This window comes from Pseudopipra pipra, chromosome 1 (genome assembly GCF_036250125.1).
Source record: "Pseudopipra pipra isolate bDixPip1 chromosome 1, bDixPip1.hap1, whole genome shotgun sequence".
Lineage (NCBI taxonomy): Eukaryota > Metazoa > Chordata > Aves > Passeriformes > Pipridae > Pseudopipra > Pseudopipra pipra.
Window position 1 is genome coordinate 23,712,334 of NC_087549.1, and position 25,711 is coordinate 23,738,044.

Genomic DNA, 25,711 nt, shown 5'->3' on the forward strand with positions numbered 1-25,711 from the left:
TCTGTCTCTCAGCTGCTAGTTCTCTCTCTCTCTCTTTCCAGGAGTCTTTTCTCCGGTGCTGCATGTTGTTTCTGCTGCTCCTTCAGTTCAGGTTCTTATCTCCTGGCTCTCTGCCACCTTCTCCGGCCAGTGTCGGCTGCTGCTCTGCGCCCATGGAGAGAACATCTCCCAGCATAACTACAGGCACCTAGCCCAGCTTTATGCTGTTCCAGGTCCCTGCAGCCCCTCAGCCAGGGGCTGGGAGGGGGCCAGAGGCCCGAGGGGCTTAGAGCCCCTTCCTCGTGGCTCACAACATGGCCACCACTTCTACAACCCAAAACTACAACTCTTCTCTTCCGGTCTGGTTGTGATATGTTTACATTTCTGCAGGAGCGCCCATTGGGCAGAACTTCAAAACTTCCAGAGGTTTCCACCCCTTGGGGTCTACCACTTTTCAGCCTCTGGGGAAAACAAGGTCCAAACCACGACAACACTATTAGACAGATTTATGCTGAGGTATTATTTCACATGAAATATTGCTTGTGTTGGAACAAACTCAGCTTTTCTTTCATCTCGAACACCACAATACTCCACAGTCCACCCACCTGTCAGTATTGAGGAGACTTAGAGATCCAACAACCGTTAGTGATAACAGAAGTTACTCGTTCCATCTCCAAAACACAACAGTAAAACAGAGACCTCTACATGCAAACACATCAGGTGCACACATGACCTCGCATTCACACACACAGCCTGCACCTTCTCCTGTTGGAGTTTTGGTTGAAGGACAGGTTATATGAAGTCAACAGCCATAATTAAGAAGCATTTCAGTGACACCTTATAAACCCTACAACCTGATCTCACAGCTCTTTTTCAGGTGAATTGCATGGGAAAGCTCATGAGGATCACAAGATTTGTACATTTGCAGATGACTTGGTGAAAATAAGGTGGTAAGAACAAGACCTCATCCCTAACCTTTATCTTTCAGTAAATAGTAATGCCACCCGAGTAAACAGTTTGAAGAATTTTCAATGCCTGTTAAACCTTTTGGCCCTCTTTCTTCCACATCTGTGTATCTTCTCCTTATTTCCCCCCTCCCCTGTCATGGAAATTGTATTTAAGATTGTGTTGTATTAAATTGGATTTCCATTTACTTTAGTAGAAATAAAACCAGTGGCTTTTAAAATAATATGAATAGAAATTTATGCTCAGAAATGCCTTTCCTTAGTCTCAAACATCTCCTCTCAAATCTATCAACCGAGTTCAAGTATGTGGTAATTCAGAAAGCGAAAGAGCATTTTTTTAAGATTAAAACAAAACTGTACATGGTAGTTTAGCCATGGCTTGATTAAACTTTGTTTCTCAAGTCTAAGGGTAATGGTGAGTGCCTGAAAATACTATACCAATTTATTCTTTCAAGGTAATTTTTTTTTTCATTTACTAAGATCAAGCATATCAGAAATTGGAAATGCAAAGGTGGAAATAAGTCAGCAAAATAGCCACACAAATTGCTATGCAAATTCTCATTCTTCCCAGAGAACAGCTGGCACACATCCCAGCTGCAACACTTACGACATGGGCACCCTCCGAAGCTGGCGTATTAAGACACAGCGGAAGCTCTAGAAATCAGGGGGACAGGAATTAAAAAAAAAAAATCTTCACAAAAGGAAACACAAATTGAGGTTTTTGTTTGTTTAATAAAAGCTTGCAAGGCACATGTTTCAACTGAATTGCAACATCTACAGCAAAGCAGATCAAAATTTGTAAAACTTTCCCCCAGCCCTTTCAGGAAGTTAAACCTGTGACCTAGTTGAAAACCAAGCTGGGGTTGTGTGTGTACAAATCTGATGTAATTATGCCCTACTGTTGTCCTTCTGAGGGATATAATTGTGTATCTCAGGGAACTTATTGTTTATTTTTCACAGAAGCTGGAGCTTAGACAATATTTTTGCTAGTCCACATCTGGATAATAAATTAATCTACTTTGTTTGTAAGATATGATTATTTCAGTCACTCATTTTAATGACGCCTTTTTACAGGAACAACCACAATGTTCTCTCACACAGAAGGCTCCTTCTGTTACTTAAGGCTGCTGTGCCAATGGTGCTGCAATACAATTTTCTCTAATATAAAAAAGCAAGGTAAAAATCTTAAATGATTCTCCTAAAGCAGAATCAATTGAAGTATTAAGAATACATCTTAAAAACTATGACAAAACTAATAACAATAACTATGTCACAGTTCAAATAAAACTCAACATGTTCATTTAAACATGTATAAAGGCCAACGTGCTGCAACATAGCTTTGTTTAGATGTCTGGATGGCCTTGTTTGTGGTTTTCTTAATATGTGTGTTCTACATGTAGGTATTCAAACTATGTTCTATATGGTAAGACATACATACAGCACTGCAGTAAAACACAACAGGCAGTCAAGGACAGTTAAATATTGCATCTTGGCATGGCAGTCTAAGGCATGAAGCCGAAAGCTTTGCGACTTCTTCCACCCAAGTGCAGTTGTAACCCTGAAGTTTGCTACCTGGAATGCCTTATTGCTGTCATGAAAGGATATTCATGAATCATTAACTTCAAGAGAGAAAATGACTGAAACAGACATGTGATTCTTTGACAGTGATTCAAACAAACTTACTTTGTATAAGGAACTCTAAACTTACTTCCAAATATTACATCTACATCCATACTAGCACACAGAGGGGAGGTTCCTGCAGGCCTGCCTTGGCTCAAGTTAATTTACAAGCTTCTCTTGCTAAATGGCACTTGAAAAGCCTGAAAGAGCCCAGTGCAGTAAAACATGTACTTGTGCACAAGCAAATAAATGCAGCCTGCACTTGACCAGACACACACACGCCCCCACCCCTCAACATGATGACTGTATGCCCAAAAAGGATATTTACTTTTACCATGTACCACAGTTGTACTGGTAAATGTTTCTCTCAGTGACCACATCCCATATATTCAATAGATTTATCTGAGCATTGGTTTCAAATAAAATGCATAAGTTAACATTTTGTCAAGACTCATAGGCATAAAAATATAACTGAAAGTAAAAAACAGATTACAGACATTGACTTTTACAACAATAAAGCTTTTTTCTTTTAAATCACTCCAAAAGTGGTAATAGGTTTAAAAAATCTCAGCACTACCTGTCAGTGTAAAGTAAGGAAGTGTATCTGCACAGAGCAGAGAAGAATCATGCATATACACCAACATGCTGCAGTTCCTAATAATTTCAGAGTTAAAATCTCTGATCTTGCATTTTATCAACAAGTGCAGTAAGGATCGTTTTGCAGCTTTCATTTGCAGATATTTCTGTTGAAAGTTCATCCTATTTTGACAGATCCTTCATTAAAGACATCTGGGCTCCAAAGAATTATTCCCACATGCCTGATAGACTGGCCTCCAGGCCAGGTGTTACACAAATACCTAACTACAGGTAACTCTTAAGGGGTGCACAACTTCTTCTAGAACTTATGTTCTGGCTACACCTACGTTAAGCAAAGCTATCATTACCTTTTATTGGATTTTCCATTCTCAACACAAGGATTAGGCCCAGAGTTGGAATAAAAGCATAATTCACTCTCTTGAAAGTCTATCAGCCAGCAGCAGACAAGATGATAAGAAAAATAGTTGTAGAGGAAAAGGGGGGGTCATATAACAAACACAGATTTTAGAGGGAAGCAAAACTGCACAATACTTTCCCAGCTTTTCAAAGATCTCTGTGTAGTTGCATAATTGATACAAAAATAGCTATGAACGACTGTACCATTATTTACTAATGGTGGTGATTATAGTGTTTTAAATGACAGTTATGGCACTATCTTAATATAGCTATCTCATAATAAATTGAATGAAATGAGCATGACCTATCCCTCCCCATACACAGACACACACACACGCATACCTCACACACACAGAGGGGGTGAAACCGAAGTGCAGAAGTCTCAGTAGCAAACCTAACTGTCCTGCTACACTTGCCTGAAAACAAGCACACTGTGGTATATACTGGCCCATTGTGCTGGCTGCTAAGACACACATATGCATACACACACACACACACTTAGGCATGGAAGAATCCTGAAGACAAGTTCTTTCCAAACTGAAGATCTGACCCTGTCAGCTCCTACTGCTAGGTCTAAGCCCCAGCACTTCCACCAGCATGTCTCTAACAATATAGAGATCAGTGCCTTAATCTATGGAAGTGTTGTTTAAATAAAATCTTCCTTATTTGATTTATACAAACAGTATAGCTACACATAAGATGTATAAATGTGTGTTTGATAAACATAGAAATGTTTACAGTGGAAGACAGGGAGAATTAAAACAACGACAATTAAAAAAACCAAACTAAATATCCAAACACTTATTTGAAAAGACTCAAGATACCAACTGCTTTTTGGCTAAAAAATAAAAGCTACATGACCTAAACGGGCTCTTGAAATAATTTTTATGCTATCACTGAGGTCTATGCACATCAGCTCTCTAACACTAAAGTTAGAAATCTCATTTACATGAAAATTAAAATGATTTAAAATGGGAAGAAAAATGTAAAAACATGGAAGACTGTCACATGTTGTAGAGACTGTAAAACTGATAAATGTTCCCGTTTCCTTCAAGGATGGTATCTCTGTCTGTTGATCTGTAGTTCCAAAGAATTCCAGTTTCGTAAAAGAAAGTTGTCAGTATGCTGCACGTGTGCACATATATCTGAAAAAATAACTTCCTTGATCCAAAGGAACTTTTTAAACTGAAATTCATTCAGAATAAATCCTCAGAAGGGAGCTTACATGCTTTTTCATGACTGGAAGGATATCACAGTGTTGATTCTATATACAAAGTAGGATCTATTCCAGTACACTCGAGTAAAATAATTCACATACGGAGAATAGTTCATTTTGATTTCATGACAAAATCGTCCATATTTTGAGTAGGCATAGTTGTCATCTTCCTCACAAACCACCTGTCAGAAAGAAGAAGACCTAATTAAAATACTGAAGGTAAGTGGTTACAGAATGTAATTCTGTACATTTAATTTACTTGGTATTCTGTAAATTTCATTTATGATAGACATCTAATTTCCATATTGTACGGTTCCTATAAACTGAAAATACATTCCCCTATAATTTGTTTAACCACCCAAAATAGCCTTTGTTAATTAACCCCTTTGCCAGGATAATAGACATTAAAACCAGTGTACTTCATTCACATAATAAAGAACAACACCCCTACACACCCAGTAGTTCAAGCCTGACCCGTACAGAGCACACCAGTAATGAAGGGAAGTCTCAATTACCTTTTCCCTGCCAAGTAAGTTTGACACACCTATTAAAGGCCAAACACACACACGTATAGCCCTACAAATTCCAACCAGTTGACTTGGAAGCAAACTACTTGTGTGTTTGAGCATCTACTGTTTGATATTCCTGAAGTAATCTCTTCATTATTCCTTCTGATGGCACAAATTTACATGATGTTAAAAAAAGGTGGTAGGACAAATTCACGAAGAAAAATCCACCAGTGGCTATAAAGATAATTTCTCTGTAATGCGAGATTGCTGGAAAATATTTGTCTTTCTCTATGAGTAATCCTAAGATCTCAGGGAGAGTCAGAAATACCATACTGGGCTAGGACTATAGGACATAGTACAAGCTAGAAAGTAATACTGATCTTCTTAAACACATCCATTTAGTAAACGCATCCACAGACCTGTCAACAGCGTAACATCCCATCCACTGTCTCACTTTGGGAATAAGTAAATGCTGCAGTCTCTAAATACATACCCACTAGTTTGGAAAGTCTTGATAATCTTTCAATGTGACTTAGACAATTTTTGTTAGCAAGCAAACTGAGAGATTTTTTTAAAGTTTCCTGAGACAACACACTATATCAACTCTCAAGAACAAACTATGTCAGTTTTCTGAAAAAAATAAATACTTTATTCCTGTTGGCCATTCCACTAATTTTTCTACAACTACCATTTGAGGTTTCAAGTCAGTATGGACTCAGCCACGGACAGGAAGTGTAAGTGATGTTCATTACTAGGCAACCAACCTTTTTTTAAAAATACTGAAAAGTCAGTTGTCTACATTTAAATATATGTACCAGTTGTTTCATTACAGATTTAGATTACAGACATTCCTCAGAACAGATTTTAACTGAAACTCGCCATGAACCTCCTTTTCACCTTCTTAATCTCTCCACTATAAATAGGATAACCCTTGTCACTTTTGACAATTCTAATTACACAGAAATAGTAAATGACTGGTTTTCTGTACTGACAGCACTGTGTGTGGCATTATCCAAGACAGGCTCCTTGGATTTGATTGAAGTTTTTTCCTCCCTTTGACTGAAATCATCATTGCAAGCAACAACTGCTCTGAAAGGTGCAGGGACGTGTTCCTTCCCGTGTTAGGAATTAAAGAAGGAAGAAACTCTTCCTGATACATGAATCAAACAAAAACTCAGAAATCTGATAGTAAAACTGTGCTGCTGAAGTTAGGATTATCAGGTTTATGTGCAAGAAAGAAGCATGCAGGAAGCATGGAGAGGAGAGAAGCAGCGGTATGAGGGCATGGAATCCTGAAATTGTGGTTAATTGCTCCAGAGGACATTTTAAGTGTGAAGAGGGAACAGGAACTTACTCATGCAAACACAGATCTGAGAAGAAACTGAGAGAGATACATGTGTTGATTATCAATGATGGAGGTTATTCATACACACACACTCTAGTTGTGGTACAATATATTGTATACAACATGGAATAATCACAGCATACATGATTTTAGCACCAAGGCAGGGAAAGAAAACAGATTTCAGCAATGGTAAGGAAGTTAACTGAAAAATTGATACAATATCCTTCCTGGATAAACAGGTCAGGAAACCTAAAAGTGAAAGTGACACTAGTTGTAGATTCCTGAGGAAAATACAGAGTAATCCCCCAATAACATACCACTCCTATAATTACTCCCTCAAAACAAAGCAGCTACAGGAATGAAATGTTTGCATTACAAGTTCTTTTGAAATGTGTTTCATCAAAAGTATAACTTATAAAATAATTAACACAGATGATCCACTTATATTTTTCCCCTAAGAATGGAATATAAGACTATATACAAGAAATGTATATATCCTCCCCATTAAAAAAAAAAAGGATTCAAACCAAGGATTCACTTGGTATAGTTACTACACACTAGACTGTAATGTCAAGTAGATGCTTCAGTTCTTTCTTAGTCAGGAAACCAACTAAATGAACTAACCTGTGATTGCCTAGAAGTAACCGGTGACTCTCTCATGTACACCTGAGAACGAGCAATGAAACTGTGAGTTTAAAGCCACTCCTGCCTTTATAAAGTCAAATTTTTTGCTGGATTCTCAGGAAGCAGATGAACAGGTGGTAATGAGATTGCTTTATAAACCCCATCTCAGTCCCTACTTCAGCAGCAAGAGCAGCACTATCAGCATTCCAAACAGACAGAGCATGGCAATGACTGAAACAGCATTCATGGTACAGTTTATTCAACCAATTTTTCTACCAGATGTAGTTTAAACTATCTATTGGTGTGCTAACCTATCTGCAAGGCTGAATCAAATAGACTTGTAACGTCATTAGTACCAAACAGGCTGTACTGAACTAAATGGCAGGCTGGTCCTCATCCCAGTCAGAGTTTTAGAACTGAGTTTATCCATTTAATGATTGGCAGAAAAGCAGCACAGCTAGATACTTGTGTATTAGGAGGGATTAGGGCATTTAAATAATAACATTGGGTAAGATAACAAGTGTAAGAAACAGACAATCCAAAACTCAATTGATTACTTTTAAAATATTTAAGTCTTTGTCTACATGTCAACTACAATCAGAAAAACAAGGTCAGCATTATAAGAAGATTTCTTTTTAAATTAATTATTTATGCATTCAAACATTCTTATTTTCTCACTATTACTTACATGACCATTAGCAATATCCAATAGATCTTTAACTCTGCATCCTCTTACAGGTCCCACTTCATTGCAAATTGAATCTTCAATAACCAGAAAATTGGCTTTGTAGGATGTGAGTATCTTATAAATATCCTCTGCTGACCTCTTTGAATAGATCTGATAAATCTATAAATTAAGAAAACATGTTCACGGAATGCAAAAATCAATGATAATACTGGGTCGCACACGCCACACACAACGATCTGCAACAACAGACCAAATGTACACGCCAAGTTATGTCTGGTTTTAAAATCTCTGAAATAGGTGAAGTAGTGGCCAGCTGAATGGGAAGTATTTGTCTCTACTAATGGCAAGTTCTCATCTTACATATTTTGAGCGGCCTGAAAAGTCTTCAGAAATAATATTTTGATATTTGTTTCTGTCCAGAGTAAAGCACTGATAATTTACTTGATAATCCCTTCTGTGTCTGCTGGACTCCTTTGTCCTCCTTCCTTCTAATACATTTGATTGTTCTTTCATTACATTTGGGTGAAGAGGAACACAGTTCCTGTGAAAGGCCACGTTTACGAAATTGGATACTCACATTCTCGTTTCTTTTCAGAAGATCATCATCGTTGTACAAAGGCAAACTTGACACCATCCATCCAGTACAGAGCTTAATCACACCCATGAGCTGTGGGCTGCCTGCAAACACTGCAGCCACAGGAGCCTGTCGCCTGCAAAAGCAACACCAACACACATGTCTGAGTACAGGATGCATTTCTCAAAACTATGTTCTTAATTTTATACACTGTGGGATCTTTCAAGGTGCTGTGGGATGAACTGGATCACATGGAGGTTTCATTGGGGGTCTAATTTTAGTTGGTGCTAATGTTGCAGTGGCAGTAGTTTCCTTGTCAGGAAATGCTCAGATGTGCAGCAACATGGAGTTTGAAAGGAAGGGCTTTTGCTGGGGCAAGGACTGATGGCTGTTCTCCCGTCCTTGCAATCCACAGAGCACCATTCAGAGCGGTCCTGGAATGGATCCAAGTATTGCTTTTCTGAATGGCTGTCAACTTGTGACAAAACAAGCTTGTGAGGGAAGGTAGATAGAAGGAAAAACAACATGATGTTATCTTGTATGGGAAAGATTTCTTATCATTTTTATTTGATCTCTAGAACATGCATTTCATGATCTATGAGAAAATAATGTCATCATACAGAACAATATCTACACTAATTAACTATGTTTCTAGGTTTTGTTTCATTTTTTGACTATTTGTAGTCCTGTGTTAGTGAGATAAAATAGTCATTACCATACTTTATTACAGACTTTGGGCAACTTCTCTTGCAGGGAAGATTCAAAATAAATTTGTACTATTAAAGGGAAAATTTAAAGAAAATATACTCTAGTAATGGCATTGAATTAAAATTCCCATATGGATAGCTGAGTATATCTTTAAGGAAAAAAACCCTTTTATTTTCTTTAAAAATATGAACAGCTGCCACAAATAAGGGTAGTAAAATTGCTCTTAGCTGAGTGAATCTCAATGCAATTGCCATGATTAATTATGTACTTCAAGACTAATATATGGAGACTAACATAAGAGCCATTAGGTACTTGGCATTACTCCACTTGCTGCCTTGAAGAGCTACAGCAGTGACAAACAACATATACTACCAGCAACAGCAAGAAGAAATTGGCTGGAACTCTGTAATTATCAGCCTTGCCTTTTCTGAAGATGAACAGGTTGACATTAAAGACTACATAAATACAGAAAGTAATATTCTAAAAAAATACAGTCAAAGGTAAGTTATCTGAACACAAGGGATCTAATTTTCAGAGAAGTACAGTTCCTAATAACGACATAGTACAAATTTAGATTGAATGAGGCCAGAATGCATTTCTGAATCTTCTGGTGAGAGGAAAAATATATCTGTGAAAATAACTTGGTATTAGCCATGTATACGCTCAGTATAAACTACATAACATAGCTCAGCTCTTGCTGTGCCCTGCCTAGGCAGACTGGTAAGAACCCTTCCAGGATCCAGGTCACAGGGGAAGTCTGAATCATACATGTTCCTCTCCACGTATCCTGACAAAGTCTTTAAACCCTCACATTCAGGCATTTCATTTGACTGGCTCATGCACGTAAAAGTTTAGTGTTTCTGTCCCTCACTGGTGTTACAATCAGCATGAATCCTCAAATCTCATGAAAAATTAACATGCAAAAAACCAAGCACTAAGATGTCCACCTTTATTTAGAAACTAGGTCTCACAATGATATGAAATACGATTTGCTTGCGTGTTTCAGGATCTTCTATTGTAATCAATGACAAACTCCTGTTTCTTTCCAGGGGAATAATAACAAACTTAAAATACACATTTCTCCCCCCAGGGAGATAGACAGAGGTATCTCTGTCTATCAGCTTCACAACCTGCTGAGGTAAAAATACCCTGACAAAAAGCAGTAAAATAGAAATGTAGGACTTCTTGCTTACTTTATCCATGTCATAAGTTCTACTGTATCAGGATCATAGAATTCTTGCAGTTCTGTAAGCTCTGTCATTATCCTAGGGAAAAACTGATGGAAATGTTTCTGGTTACTTACAGTAAAAAAAAATATCTACAGAGCATCTGATTATATTAAGGTCTTAAGTGACAAAACAAAAATGGGCTTCAACTGACTTTTCCCTCCTGACTGGTACTTTTATTTGAATATTTTGCAAAACATAGTTTATACTTAACGTGACAGCAGGAGACCCTCTCCAAAATAAATATGTTAAACATAAGTTCTCATCTCTCTCTCTTTCATTAGAATACTTAAAATTAAAAAATAAATAAACAAATAAATAAACACACAGCAAAAACATTCATCAACGTTAAGTGGCCTTAAATGCATCAAACCCATAGCTCAGGTTGTCACATGCAAATGTACATAGATAATGGCACTGAACCAAGAAGATGATAAATCTCTCATGGTAAACCTCCTTGAGCAGGAGGGGTTGGACTGTTGTGAGTTGACGGAAAAGTGTTATTCAAGCAGGACAGGAGAAGAGAAATTTCCTAGAAGGGCCCTTCTAGGAAAGGCCCAGACTTCCTTCTGACTTCAATCACTACAGCGAAGAAGATTACACTATACTGTATGAAGTAGGATATCTCTCAGTTTATGCTCTTGAAAAGCATTTTGGGAAAAGGAGGGATTTTGTGAAGTGAGACAAAATGCCATCTGTTTCAAACCTGACCAGACTGCAACCCTGCACCATGGCTTCCCTATCCTGTCAGGTTTGAGGGCTAAAGGAACAACAGGTCCTTTATTAAGCCAGGTGATTTTGTCAGTCCTTGAGCCATTAGGAGCATTTATCTGAGAAAGGTATGGCTGGAAGCTGTCCAGCCACGAGGGGCTGGAGCATGTACACGTAAATGCTGGTGTAAATGCTAACTGAAAACTACCTTATGTCAGCCCTTTTGGAAAATAGAGAGAAAGTTTACAAGTTATGCCAGACCAAAAGAACAACTTACTTTGGGACAGCCACAGTGGATAGTAAGAAGTGGGAGCCTGCTTTCAACTGAGGCATTTCCACTCCCATTACCTGGACAACTCAGCTGTCAAGTGATAGCATTCTACAACCAGACATGTTAGGGTTGCACAAGAACAGCTGCCACATGTTTGTGTCAGGGCTGAAAGCTGTAGCACTGCTGTTATACACACACCCAAACTATTCCTAGAACAGACAGATAGAAAGAGGAACCACTACTGCCACTCCAAGGAGAACCCACTTCGCTCAGCAATCACAGACTTGCAAAAACCTGGTTAGATGAGGGACTGTGCTAGACTGAGTCAGAAAGCAGCCAAGCAGAAAGATGCTGAGCTGTACTCAGCTGTACACACATAGTCACAGTAATAGATTAGGGGTCTCAAGGCATTTGCGCTGTTCTGTTACTACTAATCAAAGTTTCCAAGCTCAGGGATAAGTTATGAAAATCTGGAGAGCAAACTGTTCACCACTGCTTAAAAGCAGAAACTAGATCTGCAATGGCTGAAGCCCTCTAGAGTCCAAACCCCTACACTGCTTTCATCAAAAAAATCTGAAAAAGAGTTATTTGGTCAACTAAACTAGTTTCCTCTGTTGCTATTGAGCAATGGCAGCATTTTTCAGGAAAATATCTATTGCTCCATCAAAAATGTGTAAAAGGTCAGATTACATTGCAATCAAACTTTCTATTATAAGATAGACATTACAAAACCTGTTCAAATACTGTTGGCCAAGTCTGGCTTCTATATTTGAATTCTTATAAAACCATTCAAACTAACTACTTTGAAGCTATGCCAGTATAACGGAGGGTTATACTTTATGGAATGTTTCCCATGTTTTTTGTACTCACAGAAATTTAAAAAGTAATTTCCAAACACTCTCCTCCCAGTCCATCTGTGACTTGCAATAAAGAACTAAGTGTTTACTTTAAACATGGAAACATCTGTAAATTTTCTTCCCTGTACTGTTGTATATACACACCTCTACACAGTGCTCTGCACAAAGGATTTAACTCCATTATAATTTGATGGGAACTTTTCAAACTGATTATTTACATATGGCCTCCCATAATTTTATTTCATCTAAACTCACTCCCTCTCACTAAAACCAAGATTGGGACAACACATTTTTCAATATTTTAAGATTTTATTTGGCAGTATTTTGTTTGTTGAGTCAGTTTATATATCCAAAGCATAATAGCTGAATATAACAAAGTCTTCATTTAAATTTAAAAACTTCTTTATTACAATAAGTAATCATTAACAAACTAAATTGTCAAATACCTCATACTGAAAAAAGTAAACAGTTTTGTTTAAAAACAAAACATATTTTCAGTGGATGACAACTTCAATTTCATTATATATATTTCATTTCACTAAGTATATTATATTTGCTCATCATTTTGACTCATATTGTGCTTACATAAAAAAAAACCAAATAAACCAAAAAAACCTTCACAAAGGTACTTTTCTTACCTCTTTCCACAAGCTGAATCCAATTATTGTGGGAACTGCCATACTCAGAATAAGAGCCTAGAAAGTACATGTTAGAAGAAACGGATTATGCACCGTTCTCCAACCTTGAGGTGTCTGTTGATTCTACTCATATAGTAAGCAACATTTATGCCTGAAACCTTAGAGTGACAGTAGGTGAAATTTAGTGGGGTTTTGCCAAGCAAAAAACTCTCTGCAAAGAAGAATTTACATAATTTAGCATAGATGAATTAATTTGACCATGATAACTTTACCATCAATTTTAGGGATGGTAAATAACAATGATGTAGGGAACAGAAGAAAAGTAAATACCTCACATTCAAATGCAATGAGAAAATCTGAGACAGGAAAAACCCAAGCATTTCAAACTTCTGCTCTTGTTGATGCTTTTGTTCAGATTAACAATATTGATATGCAAAACCCAGAAACCCTTTTTTTCAGCACACCATCATTCTAGCTGATCTAATTTTTGCTTTTCAAAAAGGTGAAAATAGCTTGTATGGTACAAGAAACATTCGTTAAGGAACACACAGAAGGCATTCCCCTGACAACAAGCTACTAACACACCTACTGTGTTAATAGTAAAAAAGCAGGTCTATATAACAGAATGCATGAGGTACACAAAAGAATGTGCTTACCATGTACATGAACATATTGGTAATCCTTGATTGAAAGAACACTGTCAATGTTTCTGATATAACAGAATTATAACAGCACTTTCACAAGTGACACTGTGAACCTCTAAGCATAATATATTTATTCCTATAAGCTTCTTGAATTTAAGGTAAGTAATATCCTATCCTTATTTCATTAATAAAACTAATGCACAAAGCTGCTAAAAATCACACAAAGCAACTCTTGTCATATTGAGAATAAAGTTAGGGTTGGAAGCAGGGGAGTTGTTTGCACTGTAACACAAGCTCATCTTCAGTCACGCCATTTCTCTACAATGGCCACAGGTAAACAAATCTTACACAAAGTAATTCCACTTATCATTTCTTACAAAGCAGCTTTACTCTCAGCAAGTAAATACATCTTAATACCACATTTTAAGATTAATTTCTTAGTAAAACAAGGCTTATATCAATGCTTGCCTGCACACCTGTACTGTTTTCTCCTGCATTCCTCCTAAAAAGCATATGACCTTCTTGGCCAATCTCAACTAGATATGACAGAGAGACTGAGGTCTCCAAGATTTGTTAAAAGAAATTAAAGAGATGAGCAAAAGGAAGATGAAGACAGCTCTGCTTCTTGTGAGGAAAGGCTGCAGTGTGAACGCAACATTATCACCAGGTACCAGACAACATGTGCAAGAGTGATATTACGAATGAAAGACACAGAAAAAGCAGACTATAGGAGATCCACTGCTCACAGAACAACATGTTCTTTTCATGGGCTCTTCTACAGGTCTTAGTTAACTGTTTGCAAAGTTATATGCTTGCTACCTATATTTCCCAGGACATTGGCAACAGTAACTCACCAGCAGTATGGGGTGCACAGCTTTCAGTCGAAGCCACTTGAAAAGTGTCATCCAAAGTTCAGGAGAACACACCCCAAATGCAGCAAGCATGCAAACATAAGGTGTCCATAGATATTTCATTCTGAAAAACACTGCAATAACTTAGTTGGGACTCTGTGCATGCCTCTGCACTCAAGCTATTTATAAAAAACATATAGATGTTTTTCACATGCCAAACACCGCCTGGATGTTCAAGTAATCTGAGGTCAACTTTGATGGCACTGAAACCTCTAGCAGAAGAGCAGGCACCTGATTTTCTGCTGTGAGATGGAGGAGTAAGATCCAAGGTAAAAGATGACAAAATCCTTCATAGAGTTCAGGGGAGGATGAAAGAAAAACAAAGGGAATAGTAAAGTCACTTGGCTGTTGTGGTTTTCCAGCCAAGAAAGGACAAAAAGCAGCTATTCAGCAAAGCTGCACAGACAATGTACTATAAGAGTTCCTGAAGAAAGGAAAGGAAAATATTTAATAAACAATTTATGATTTGCTGGTGTTGTCTGCCTCTTAAGAGTAGACTAGTCAGCTCAACTACACGATAACACAACAGTCTGCCCACTTTAAGAATTTGTGAGTATTTAGATTTTAGGATGATGAGCATAATACAAATACAAGACACCTTCAAGCTGATTAAGCTGAGAGACAAGATTAGAACAATAATGTCTTCCAAACATCAGCTTCTGTAGCTTTAAGAACTAACACAATACTTTTGAAATTAGTTTTTCTACTGCTTTAACATGTCAAGCAAAGGTATACTTTGGGGTAGCCTACACACAAGAAGACAGATAAGAAATCTTCTACATGCCAGTATTCCAGAACTACTCTGTTCATCAAAACACTACACAAGATCGTGCTAGAATACAATATTAAAAATAATTATAGCAACGTTCTACACTTAAATACCATAAAGAAAGTTATTAAAATGTAATTAAATTCAAGTCTTGGATTTTGGCTACATTAAAGCTTGAAAAACATGTTAGAGAGACTAAGAACAATTGTATCAAATTTATAATCACAATTATCATTGACTGCTCCTCTACTAACTAGTACCACTACATGCCAAAATTATTTCTGAAAAAGGGGTAAATTTCAAAGGGGTGAATGGTGTATCATGTCCAATTAGGAACTCTCTGTTGCTTTCAAAAGAGATACATTAAAATCAGACTTACCCTTCCAAACACATTGCTAGACAACCAAGCAAAATTGTGTGAATGACATGATAAACTATTTCTGGCCTCTCTCCAATTCGACCATCCTCAAGTTTAACTGCCTCTTTCAGTGGTTCACCACTGCAGTTGGAGAAAATGAGATATCACTTAATTCAGACATTATCTCAGGCAAAGGTGTCAATAAAAATACATTTAAGTCAGTAGTACACTGAGATCATATTGTGTCATATCATACAATATAGTTGCACTGTTTACTTGGTTTTTGTATGCAATCAATCATCTATCAGTACCTACTGTCCCCTGTTTTAGATTGCAACCTCTCTGGAGCAATGGCTGCAAATTGTTACAATGGGATCACTGTCTATGACCGTAAATCCTATTTTAAGGTAATTCGGCACAAGAGGCAGTCTAATTTAAGAGCATGCAGACTCCACAAACATTTAGATGAAGCATGCTGAACGTGCATTTAAAGTTTCTTCATATCATTAGCTTGGTGAAGAATTATGGAATCTGTAGGATAATTGTGTTTGGAATGTGTATACCATTTTATGACAAAGAAAGATAATGAAAGTAGCTTTGAGTCACATATTCTAAATTCTAACAATATATTATAACTAAAAATCACAACCAAAATCTTACAACAAATGTTTTTCTACAAACAAGATAGCAAAGCATAAGATAAGTAACATATTTTTCTACCATATGATTTCAGGTTAGAATTTTATAATAAACTTCCTCATGACAATGGAAAAATATTTATCTAATACTAATCTAATAAATATTTTTATCTATTAGAAATAGATAAATTTAATTTTTTATCGATTAGAAATCTTCATTCTTGAAATAAACCTGCTGATTTTTGCTGCAGACAAGTGAACAATTTGTTCTAATACCTGAGCAGTTACACCGTTCATCTTCTACCAGGCAAAGATAATTTCCTAGTCATTGAGTTTCCAAGACAAGCTACAGTAGGATCTACAGTTGCTATTCTTAGTCTGTAAACAGACAGCTCCACTACCCCTTCTCTCAAGGGAACTGTGAATGTGAATCACTGTGAAACTAAAAATAATTGAGTTGGTTTTACTTCAGCTCTGTTCTCAACAGCAAAAGCTGATGGACCCTATCACAATAAGCCAGCATTTTAAAAAACAAACAGTGAAGCATTAGAAATCACAAATCCTCTCAACTCCACCCGTCTCATTCTTCTCAACATGTAAACTTGAAAAAAACAAAACAAAAAACCCAAACCCAAAAGAGAAAAAAAATTCTAGTAACAATCAGGTGGCTTTGCTGTTGGAACTGTAGCACAGATATAACATTTTTCTCTCTGGCAATGGGAAGAGACATACGTATATCCCAAAACAGAGTTCTGCAGGAATTGCACCTATGGGGAAACAAACCAATGACAACTCCCTGTCCTGACTGGAGGGATGCTCAAGAAGCTCCTCACTAAAGGACTTTTCTTTAGGAGGCTCTGGTGGGCTTTCCCACTGGTGCTCACACCCTGACGAGTTCAATGGTAGAACAAATTTTGGAGCAACAAACATGATAACCATTCCCTTAGACATCAAGGAAACTCTTATTTTTAACTTATTTTTCAGTATAAATAAGTTACTTACCAAATTCTCCTAAAAATGACCTGAGTTACAGAAAAAAGGCAAATAATTAATACTAAAATATAAAAAGGCAACAGTGATGACTGTGTTAGTCGCAAAAAAAAGTCTTGGGAAGGTGCCTGAAGAGATTCTTGACAAAGGAGCCAATTCATTGTAAAATTCCTAGTAAGGCAAAAACATCCCATTAAAGACAGTAACAATACCCCACAGATTAGAAAAAAAAAACACCCAGCACTCAACCAATCGTAGTTTAACCCACTCATGTCATAGGAAACTATTTTAAGCACATCTTTGAAAAGTTAACTTTTTATCATTTGAAACTGCTTTGCAATACTGTTTAGAGTAACTGTCAAAAGCTTATCTTCCCAAAAATTATCTGTGATGTGAAGAGACCAGGCTACAACTCTTTCATAGCACAAAAGCCCAAACTCCCATATAACTCCATTATGGAAACCAAAAAGCACTTCATTGTCACAGTGGATTAAGATTTTAGAGATACTGATGCAAGAAGGTATGCTTGTCCTCATTTCAAACAAGGAGATGAAGAAGGAAAAGTGGTCATCTGAGATCACAAACAAGCCTGAGGCACTGCCAAGAATAGAATCCTTAATGCTGAAATTCTAGTTCTGTAGCCGAACCTACTTGATCATTCTTCTTTCTCAATTAACGAGCAGGAAGATTATATAGTCTGCCAATAAGCACTACCAGTCATATTCTCAAGTGGAACTGGTGCAGCATGTGGTTCTGTGAATGCATTCTTCTCTTACTTTGTTTCGCTTCTCTCCCTCCTTTTATTTTCCCCCAAGGGAAGACTAGAGGACGGAATCACTTTCAATTAGATGCAATAAATTTAAAGATTAACAGCTAGGTATGTCCGAACTGGCCCTAAAAGACAGATCTTGAAGCTCTTGTGCAGCAAACCATAATTTCAACTCACAGTTACACAGTGCTCTAGGCGTAATTGCACCCAGTTTGTCTCAGTCTCTGGCTTCATTGCAGGGTTTGACAGCTTGAAAATTGACATGTAGCAAGTCCGCAGGGGAAAAAAAAAAGAAAATCTGTAACACTTGGTAGCTGAATAAACTGAAATCCTGACCAAGAGTCCTTTCTTTTCTTGCAAAACACTTAAGAATGAGGATGTGTTGTGTGTTTAAAAAATGCATCTTAGCCAACGTCACTACATCTCATCTTCCAAAAAATCCCCAACAATTTCAGTTGTGTGTGACATCATTTTTCACTTCTTCCCCTGAAAGGCTGTGAAGCGGTTTTGTAAGAGAGATGCAGCTTCCAGGCGAGAGTTCCAACTCCTGCACAGAACTGCAAGTCTTGGCTTGCATCCAGGAGGTGTCAGTCCTTACTAATATTCCATTGGAAGTTTTCCAGAAAATCTGTAGCCATGAACATCTTCTTGTAGAACAACATTCAACTCTTTTACAGACACTAATGGTTTTTCTTAGAATCACAATTCCCTCTGACTTTTAGGGTGTCCCTTGTCCTAATTTCTTCCAAAACATACAGGGGGGTTTCAGGGGCACCCCATAAAGCAAGCATGTTTGGACATAGCATGATAGTTAATGAACTCTTTACAGAGCCTTTTCTTTTCCAGGCTATAAAAAGCTATTACTGCCACCTTTACGTTATTATCTTTGCTTTCAAGTCTAGAAACACTAGACAGGCTACAGAAAGTTTTCACTCTTCAACATCACAAGAGAAGAAAAATCCATGAAATGCTTTCACCTCGAGGTATGAAAAATAGTGAGGTGCCTTGGAAATCTCAAAATCCTAAGTCAATTCTGTATATTTTTAAATTCGATATTAAAACTGTTTCTCTAGCTCCTCTGTAAAATTGTCACAAGACATTGAAATTTTACACTTCTCAGAGCAGCCTCAGATGTTTGGATATCTTGGGAGGTGTAAAGAGTTTAAAAAACTTACTTAGTTGTGTTTAATCCAAGTTTTACTTCAATGAACTTCAGCAAATGCTCATTTTCTTTATGAGGAACAAACATCTGAAAATTAATTTAGCAGAGAAAAATCATATGAAATGCTGGAAGCAGCTTTCACATAGTCATTCAGATCATAACATGTCAGGAAACAATAAACTATTCAAGATTTAGCTAAAACTAACAAAGTGGTTAAGTGTGACAATTAAGAATCACAGAATTAATTAGGTTGGAAAACACCTCTGAGATCATCAAGTCCAAACTCTGACCAAACACCACCCTGTCAACTAGACCGTGGCACTAAGTGCAACATCCAGTCTTTCCTTAAACAGCCCCGGGGACGGTGATTCCACCACCTCCCTGGGCAGCCCATTACAATGCCCAATCACTTTCTCTGTGAAGAACTTTTTCCTAATGTTCAACCTAAACCTCCCCTGGTGCACCTTATGACTCTGTCCCCTTGTCCTACCGCTGGCTGCCTGGGAGAAGAGACCAACCCCCACCTGGCTACAACCTCCTTTCAGGTAGTTGTAGAGAGTGACAGGGTCTCCCCAGAGCCTCCTCTTCTCCAAGCTGAACAACCCCAGCTCCCTCAGCCACTTCTCATAGGACTAGGTACTGGTATGGTATTGTAAATGTTCACTTCAGTAAATCTATCTTTAGGGTTTCCTTCAGAATATTCTCTTCATTTTGTTCATGTACTCCAACAGGAGGGCCAGTGAAAAGTGGACAATAAGTTGCCCAAAGACTACTGAGCAGTGTGAAAAGGATCATGAAAAACAGACACAGACTTACTCCCAAGGAAGTCAAAGAGTGCTGCGCTTGGCTCCACTGGAAAATAGGACTGCAGCTTAGCAAAAGTTATGAGCATTTGTAATTTTCACAGAGATTGTCTGAGCAGCCTAAAGTTCTGCAACTTAACTCGTAATTGTAATTTAACTCGTAGTTTTCAAGGTTAGGTTTTATTTTCCTGGAGGTACAGCAAGGTTGGTCAGTCTGACTGGCCCAAGAAAACAATCATATCTGAGCATTTTCAAACTTTTTAGGTTTCACTAGTTTCTTTAGTTTTAAGTCAATATTGTTAATTAGTACAGCCAAGGTGAGTTTGAAACATAGAGGAAAAGCACAATAAAATATGTAAAAGACTAGAGCCAGCAAGAGGGAATTGCTAATTAAAATATAAGACCAAGTTAAAATCCTATTGTGTTAACTCAACTCCTAGCTGATCCCTACACAAAGTGAAAGTCTCTGTTCCCATGTTCTACTTGAAATTTAATTGAAATTATCTACCCTGAGACTACTCACACTTGTTCCTTGCTACTGTGCCTCCATGCACAAGAATATTGTTTTAATATTCAGACCAGTTCATAGGGCCCATCCAAGTTATAACAAAACCCATATATATAAAAAAGTGTGATTTAAAGAGTATTTCCATACTATGTTTCAACCCAAAAGACCAAAACCCCAACGAAAGACAGCTGTTTGAGTTGCTAAAGTTTTTATATAGATATAAAATTACTTCATTTTCAGTACTCCTATTTGCTATGAATTAAGCTATGAACTATCATATCACTATGATAAGAAATATTTCAAAAGATTTTTTCAAGATATATCTGCAACTTTCCATTTAGATCCTGACAATTAAAATCACTTTTTACAGAGGAATCTTACCTTTAATAAGAAGTTTAGTGTCACTGCCACTGTAAGTACCAAATAAATGTACATTACTTTCAGCAATCTTGACATAAATGTACCTTTTTTCATATTCATCTGCAAAAATATTTTAAGAATGCTGTATCATTTGGAGTTCAGTTTAAATTTTCAAACTACACCCAGAGGAGGGTCTAGTTACCTGAAGGCATTTAGAGAGCATTAAAGCTGCTACGAAACTGAGTAATGGTGACACTAATAAGGCTGAATTTTCAAACTGCAGAAGGTATCCCAAGAAGAGAGAAAACAGGTAGATTTTGTATACTTCATGCACCTGTTGAAGAAAAGAAATAAACCACAATAAAACAAAACTATAGTGGATATACATCTTGCTTTTTAGAGCAGTAGCTCATTTCTCTGCTAATGAGGGGACTAATGGATGTGGATCCTCCAGCTCGAGTCCACAGGGTACCATTTGGCTCTGGAAACTATTTCACATCTAAACAATACTGGTCAGCCTCAGTAACTAGTGCACAATTACTTCACAAGAACTCTGTAAAAATGCCAGAAGTGGGAGTATTTTACCATGTCTCCCCATTCTGTAACACCTTGCTGTGATGCAGCATGAAGCAGTAACCACAATGCACCAGTAAGAACACACAATTTGTGTGACAGAGCTGACTCCTGCAAACAGGCGCTTTCCTTGCCCTCAAAATAACTTGTTCATTAACATTCATTCAGGAGTACTCAGATTGTTACTGATACTTTCTGTTATTTACTATTTGATAAGCAGATCTTATAGATCGAGCACTTCCCACTGCTGAGGAACAGAAAAAAAAAAAAGGCAACTGAAAGAAGAGGTGACGAATTAGAATTGTGTGCAGATGGATATCTAATAAAAGTAGAAGGCACACATGTACAAAAGAACATATATACCTGTTGCATTTTATTCTGCAACAGGCAGAATTAAAATGCCTTATTGTTGCAACATTTCTAAGAACCATTTTGCAGAATAAATTCAAATACTTTCTAGTATTGAAAAATCAATTTGCCTTCAGCATCTGTCTAGTCTATTTATTGTCTAAATCAGTGCAAGGTGGGCCATTCGGGGTGAAAACGAGCCCTTTAACTCCATAGAGCCAACAGAGCACTTTTTTGGTCTGCCCCACCCTGCCGTGATTAGGGGAAAGTAAGGAAGAGGCAGCCAGGCCAAAATGGAGTATCATTCATCACTCTTTTAGCTCTCCAAGGATGTTTCACGTCTCAGAAGCTTTGTTTAGCTTCTGACCCTTTTGTTAGGAAAGCTGTCCCAAAACAAGTAGACCAAAAGAGACTCAAGTTTAAAGCTATCTTATTCTTCTGATGACATGTGCTTCAGCTGGGCCCAGGCTGCAAGACACTCGTCCCTCAGTCTGTGCCCTCTGGAGTCTTGAACAGTTTGTATGACAGGCACCTCAGAGGCTGTGTATAAGTCCCCAACTATCAGTGGGCTGAAAAGTTCCAATACCTTCTCTGTCTGTGCCAGGGCAAAGCTGTCTAGCAGGAAAAGAGAAATAGCCTGCACAAACAGGAGATAATGACTGTATTCCCACATCATCATGAAGGTGTATGTTGAAGCATTCACCAAAAGATAACAAAACTTCTAGGAAAAAAAAGAAAAACAAGAAAAAGCATTAATTTTGTACCTGTGTATCTCTGTCACTAAGTAACTAGGAGGTCATTAAAACATTAACTATGGAAATTAATTATTATTTTAGAAAATAATTAAAATACTGACTTTAACTGTATTCAACATGTTCTCAGTTGGAAGAAATTAATTACTGAAACATTCAAAAACATTTAAAGTCAACCAGAAGAAACATCATTGACAGAGAGACAGGGTAATGAAGTAAACCCCATCTTCTCCAAGCAACAGTAAAAGCAACAAAACAGTTTACACAGTGAAAAAAATTCTGCATCAATTTATTTAAAAAGGACAGCACATAGCTCATTATGACATTGTTCTCTCTGAACCCTCACGGGGGCATAGCAGGGCAGGGCACAAGTCACCTAGCAAAAACTGCACATGCCTAGGTGAAATCCAAGTGACTGTTTTGAAAAGAACAAACAAAGCATCTACTGTTTTCTGCCTAGAAAGGCAACAGTGGCAGGGGTAACTACCCTAGAGCACAGTTCTACCAGCAACTCTTTGTTAAGAAACTAATTTTGCTTTACCTCAGCAGAACAATTTAGGTTTTTTTTTAAATAGCCTGTGAGAGCTGCTACTTGACATGCAAAATATGGCAAAGCCCAATTTTCCCTTGATGGTATGGAGTAATCAATTCTTGTTGTATCTGTCCTAGAATAAAGTACAGAGAAACAAAATTATTAAAATATTTATGGAGCAAAAATATCAAGGAAAGCCTAAACATCACTTCTAGCCATCAGTGTGGCCTTGTAAGCAAACTTTTCCCGGTTTTGGTGTGAAGTAACACTGACACAATTTCACCACAGATACAGGTCACACATTTAATAACAGCACGGAAGGCCCAACCTTTACTCATCTATTCAGCAGGTCTCCTTATTAGGCGGCATTTATAGCACTGAAGCCAAAAAGCATCTGCCTCCAGCCTTTTCTGACCTGCCTCAACACTTCCAAGTGGGATGTGTCACACACTGCTTCTGCCAACCTGCATAGGGACAACTGAGGAGTGCTAAATGCTCTTATGTCCCCCAGGCAGGGAACCGCTGCCCTGGCAGCAGCTTCTCACATTACAGTGAAAATCAGCTCACAGCTGAGAGAAAAGATTCCTTTCAGTTCTCATACAGTATGCTTTAAACAAGTGATTCAGGTGGTTGAGCACAACTTAGAATACAAACTGGTGCTCCCTCATAGCAGCAGCAGCAGCAGCAGATATTTTGTCTACAGGGAAAATTCTGCCCAGCAAAACAAGAGATTAAAGACGGATGAGGAGCATGCAGGGTTTTCCCATGGAATGACTTGACAGTATCCACATAATTAGAGGTGTAGGTGAAAGTTTTAAAAAGTGCTAAAGTGACTTAGAAGCACAAGTAACGGTTCCAAAAGTGATCAAAGGCATCAGTTTCAGAGGTACATAGTCTTCTTTGTATCTACTATGCCTTTAAAAGGAAGCCTTAAGCTCCTTTATCATTTAGATATTTGAAAGCATCACCTTTCATTTTTTCCTCTGAAGCCTCTTACAGAGGTGTATTTGGAGCTTTTCTAACTACTAGATCTTTCACTTTGTTAACATTGTTTAATCTTCTTTGCTGTTGAAAAAATTACAGATTTATTCACCATTTTTCCTACTTTCCACTGTTTACACAAGCGTAATGAACACTATTCTTAGCTACTAATCACAGATTCGGTCATGATGACTTCACACTCCTTGAAGATGCTTCCCAACAGTTCAACTTTAAAGATATATCTACAACATTTTGCTCCTCCATAGTTCTTTTATTTCAAGTGCTCTCAAGTTCACAGAAAGCCCCAGAGCTACTTGGTGAACAAACCAGGAGCCTGAACACGGGTTCTCATTGCCCAAATGAGGCTCCCTATTATTGTGGTGCTTCATAAGGGGAAGGGACATTTTCTTCCAAGTGAATTGTTTTAAAATAAAAAAATCTTGAGATCAAGATCATCCGAGAAGATTCCACTTTACAGAAAAATCCACTACAAAAAGAATATTAAAAAAATCAAACATTACTTGCAAGAAAAATGCACTTGGATCATTTCCTTCTAAGCAACAGGACAACCATCACAATATTTAGAACTGGCCAGAGAGAGTAATTCTGTTTACAGCTGTTTTGGACATTTGTTTTCATTCTTCACCAGCACAAAACCAAAACCTTCTGGGGAATGTTTTTGACAAATGAAATCGTGTGTGCACGCTCCTGTATTCACACACATACATAAAGTCAGTTCAACTGGCAGCGTGGGTGGTTTGGACAACAAGGGGCTTTTCCATTAATAAAATCATCATGAGAATCAATGAATCTCTCAAAAACATTTTGTATTCAGCATAAGATCCTGCTCTCATAGTGAGAACACAAAGCTTAATAGAAAGCATTTCAATCCGGTCTAATATTTGAAAATGCCTTATTGACAAACTAGATTGTATAAAGATGTTTTTCTTACCTGTTAATAATGAACCATGCTACAGTCAGCATTCCTGCCAGCCAAGTCCCACTCATAACCCAACTGGTTACAAACAATGCAGTCACATAAATTCCCTGCAGTCCAAAAACTATACCAATGTAGAAATACACTGGTTCAATAACTTCCTGAAATTACAAATAAAAACGAAGAGACATAGTGGCAACTGAGCTGAAGCTGGAAATCATTACTATTTACTATTTGTTACTGCTAACAGTGTGCTAGGTGCTTTACAAACAGGTAAGAGATGTCTCCTAGAAAAGTATTGGGCATGCTTATATTTGGGGCTCAGGAAGAACAAAGCAGTGTGAAATAAGCGCACCCTTCAGGACTCAGCTTGCTACTGCCATGAGTTTTGTATTTGCTTTAGCATGAACATTGTAGCTGTTATCAGATTTAATAAATCTATACTGCAGTGGGATATAAAGTTCACAGGACTACTGAAAGAAGTTATGTGGGGAAGGAACTTGGAGAAGTAAAGATGTGGCAAAAATGGTTCCAAAATAAATCAATAATAAAAAAAGAAAGATAAATGAGGGAGGACACAAGTATGCAGCATAAGCAGAACAAAGCCCGAGCAGAGCAGAAATTGACAAAAGGTTTATCTACGGAAGTGTTTTTCCCTAGGAGAATGGGCAGACAGGTACCACTATGACAGACTTCTGTACTCCAAAGGAGCTAACTTTCCTGTTTTTAATGGAGAGCACAGACATTCCCCA

General features: G+C 37.6%; 1 protein-coding gene across 4 annotated transcripts in view; it reads right to left on the reverse strand.

The window, feature by feature from the left end:
• Positions 1 to 1,656: 1,656 nt before the first annotated feature.
• Positions 1,657 to 25,711, reverse strand: part of DPY19L4 (dpy-19 like 4) — a 31,649-nt gene continuing 7,594 nt past the window's right edge. For 2 of the 4 annotated variants that reach the window (XM_064648600.1, XM_064648623.1), the window contains exons 6-20: positions 24,975 to 25,120; positions 23,051 to 23,174; positions 22,344 to 22,478; positions 21,039 to 21,170; positions 20,858 to 20,956; positions 19,179 to 19,252; positions 17,247 to 17,405; positions 15,628 to 15,747; positions 14,423 to 14,543; positions 12,925 to 12,981; positions 10,415 to 10,497; positions 8,517 to 8,649; positions 7,940 to 8,098; positions 7,252 to 7,293; positions 1,657 to 4,955 (exon numbers count right to left, since the gene is read on the reverse strand). In XM_064648600.1, coding sequence (XP_064504670.1) covers positions 4,791 to 4,955; positions 7,252 to 7,293; positions 7,940 to 8,098; positions 8,517 to 8,649; positions 10,415 to 10,497; positions 12,925 to 12,981; positions 14,423 to 14,543; positions 15,628 to 15,747; positions 17,247 to 17,405; positions 19,179 to 19,252; positions 20,858 to 20,956; positions 21,039 to 21,170; positions 22,344 to 22,478; positions 23,051 to 23,174; positions 24,975 to 25,120 — 1,749 coding nt within the window. In that variant the 3' untranslated portion in view covers positions 1,657 to 4,790. The remainder of the gene's footprint in view (positions 4,956 to 7,251; positions 7,294 to 7,939; positions 8,099 to 8,516; positions 8,650 to 10,414; positions 10,498 to 12,924; positions 12,982 to 14,422; positions 14,544 to 15,627; positions 15,748 to 17,246; positions 17,406 to 19,178; positions 19,253 to 20,857; positions 20,957 to 21,038; positions 21,171 to 22,343; positions 22,479 to 23,050; positions 23,175 to 24,974; positions 25,121 to 25,711) is intronic. The other 2 variants (XM_064648606.1, XM_064648616.1) reach the window with 2 other exon arrangements.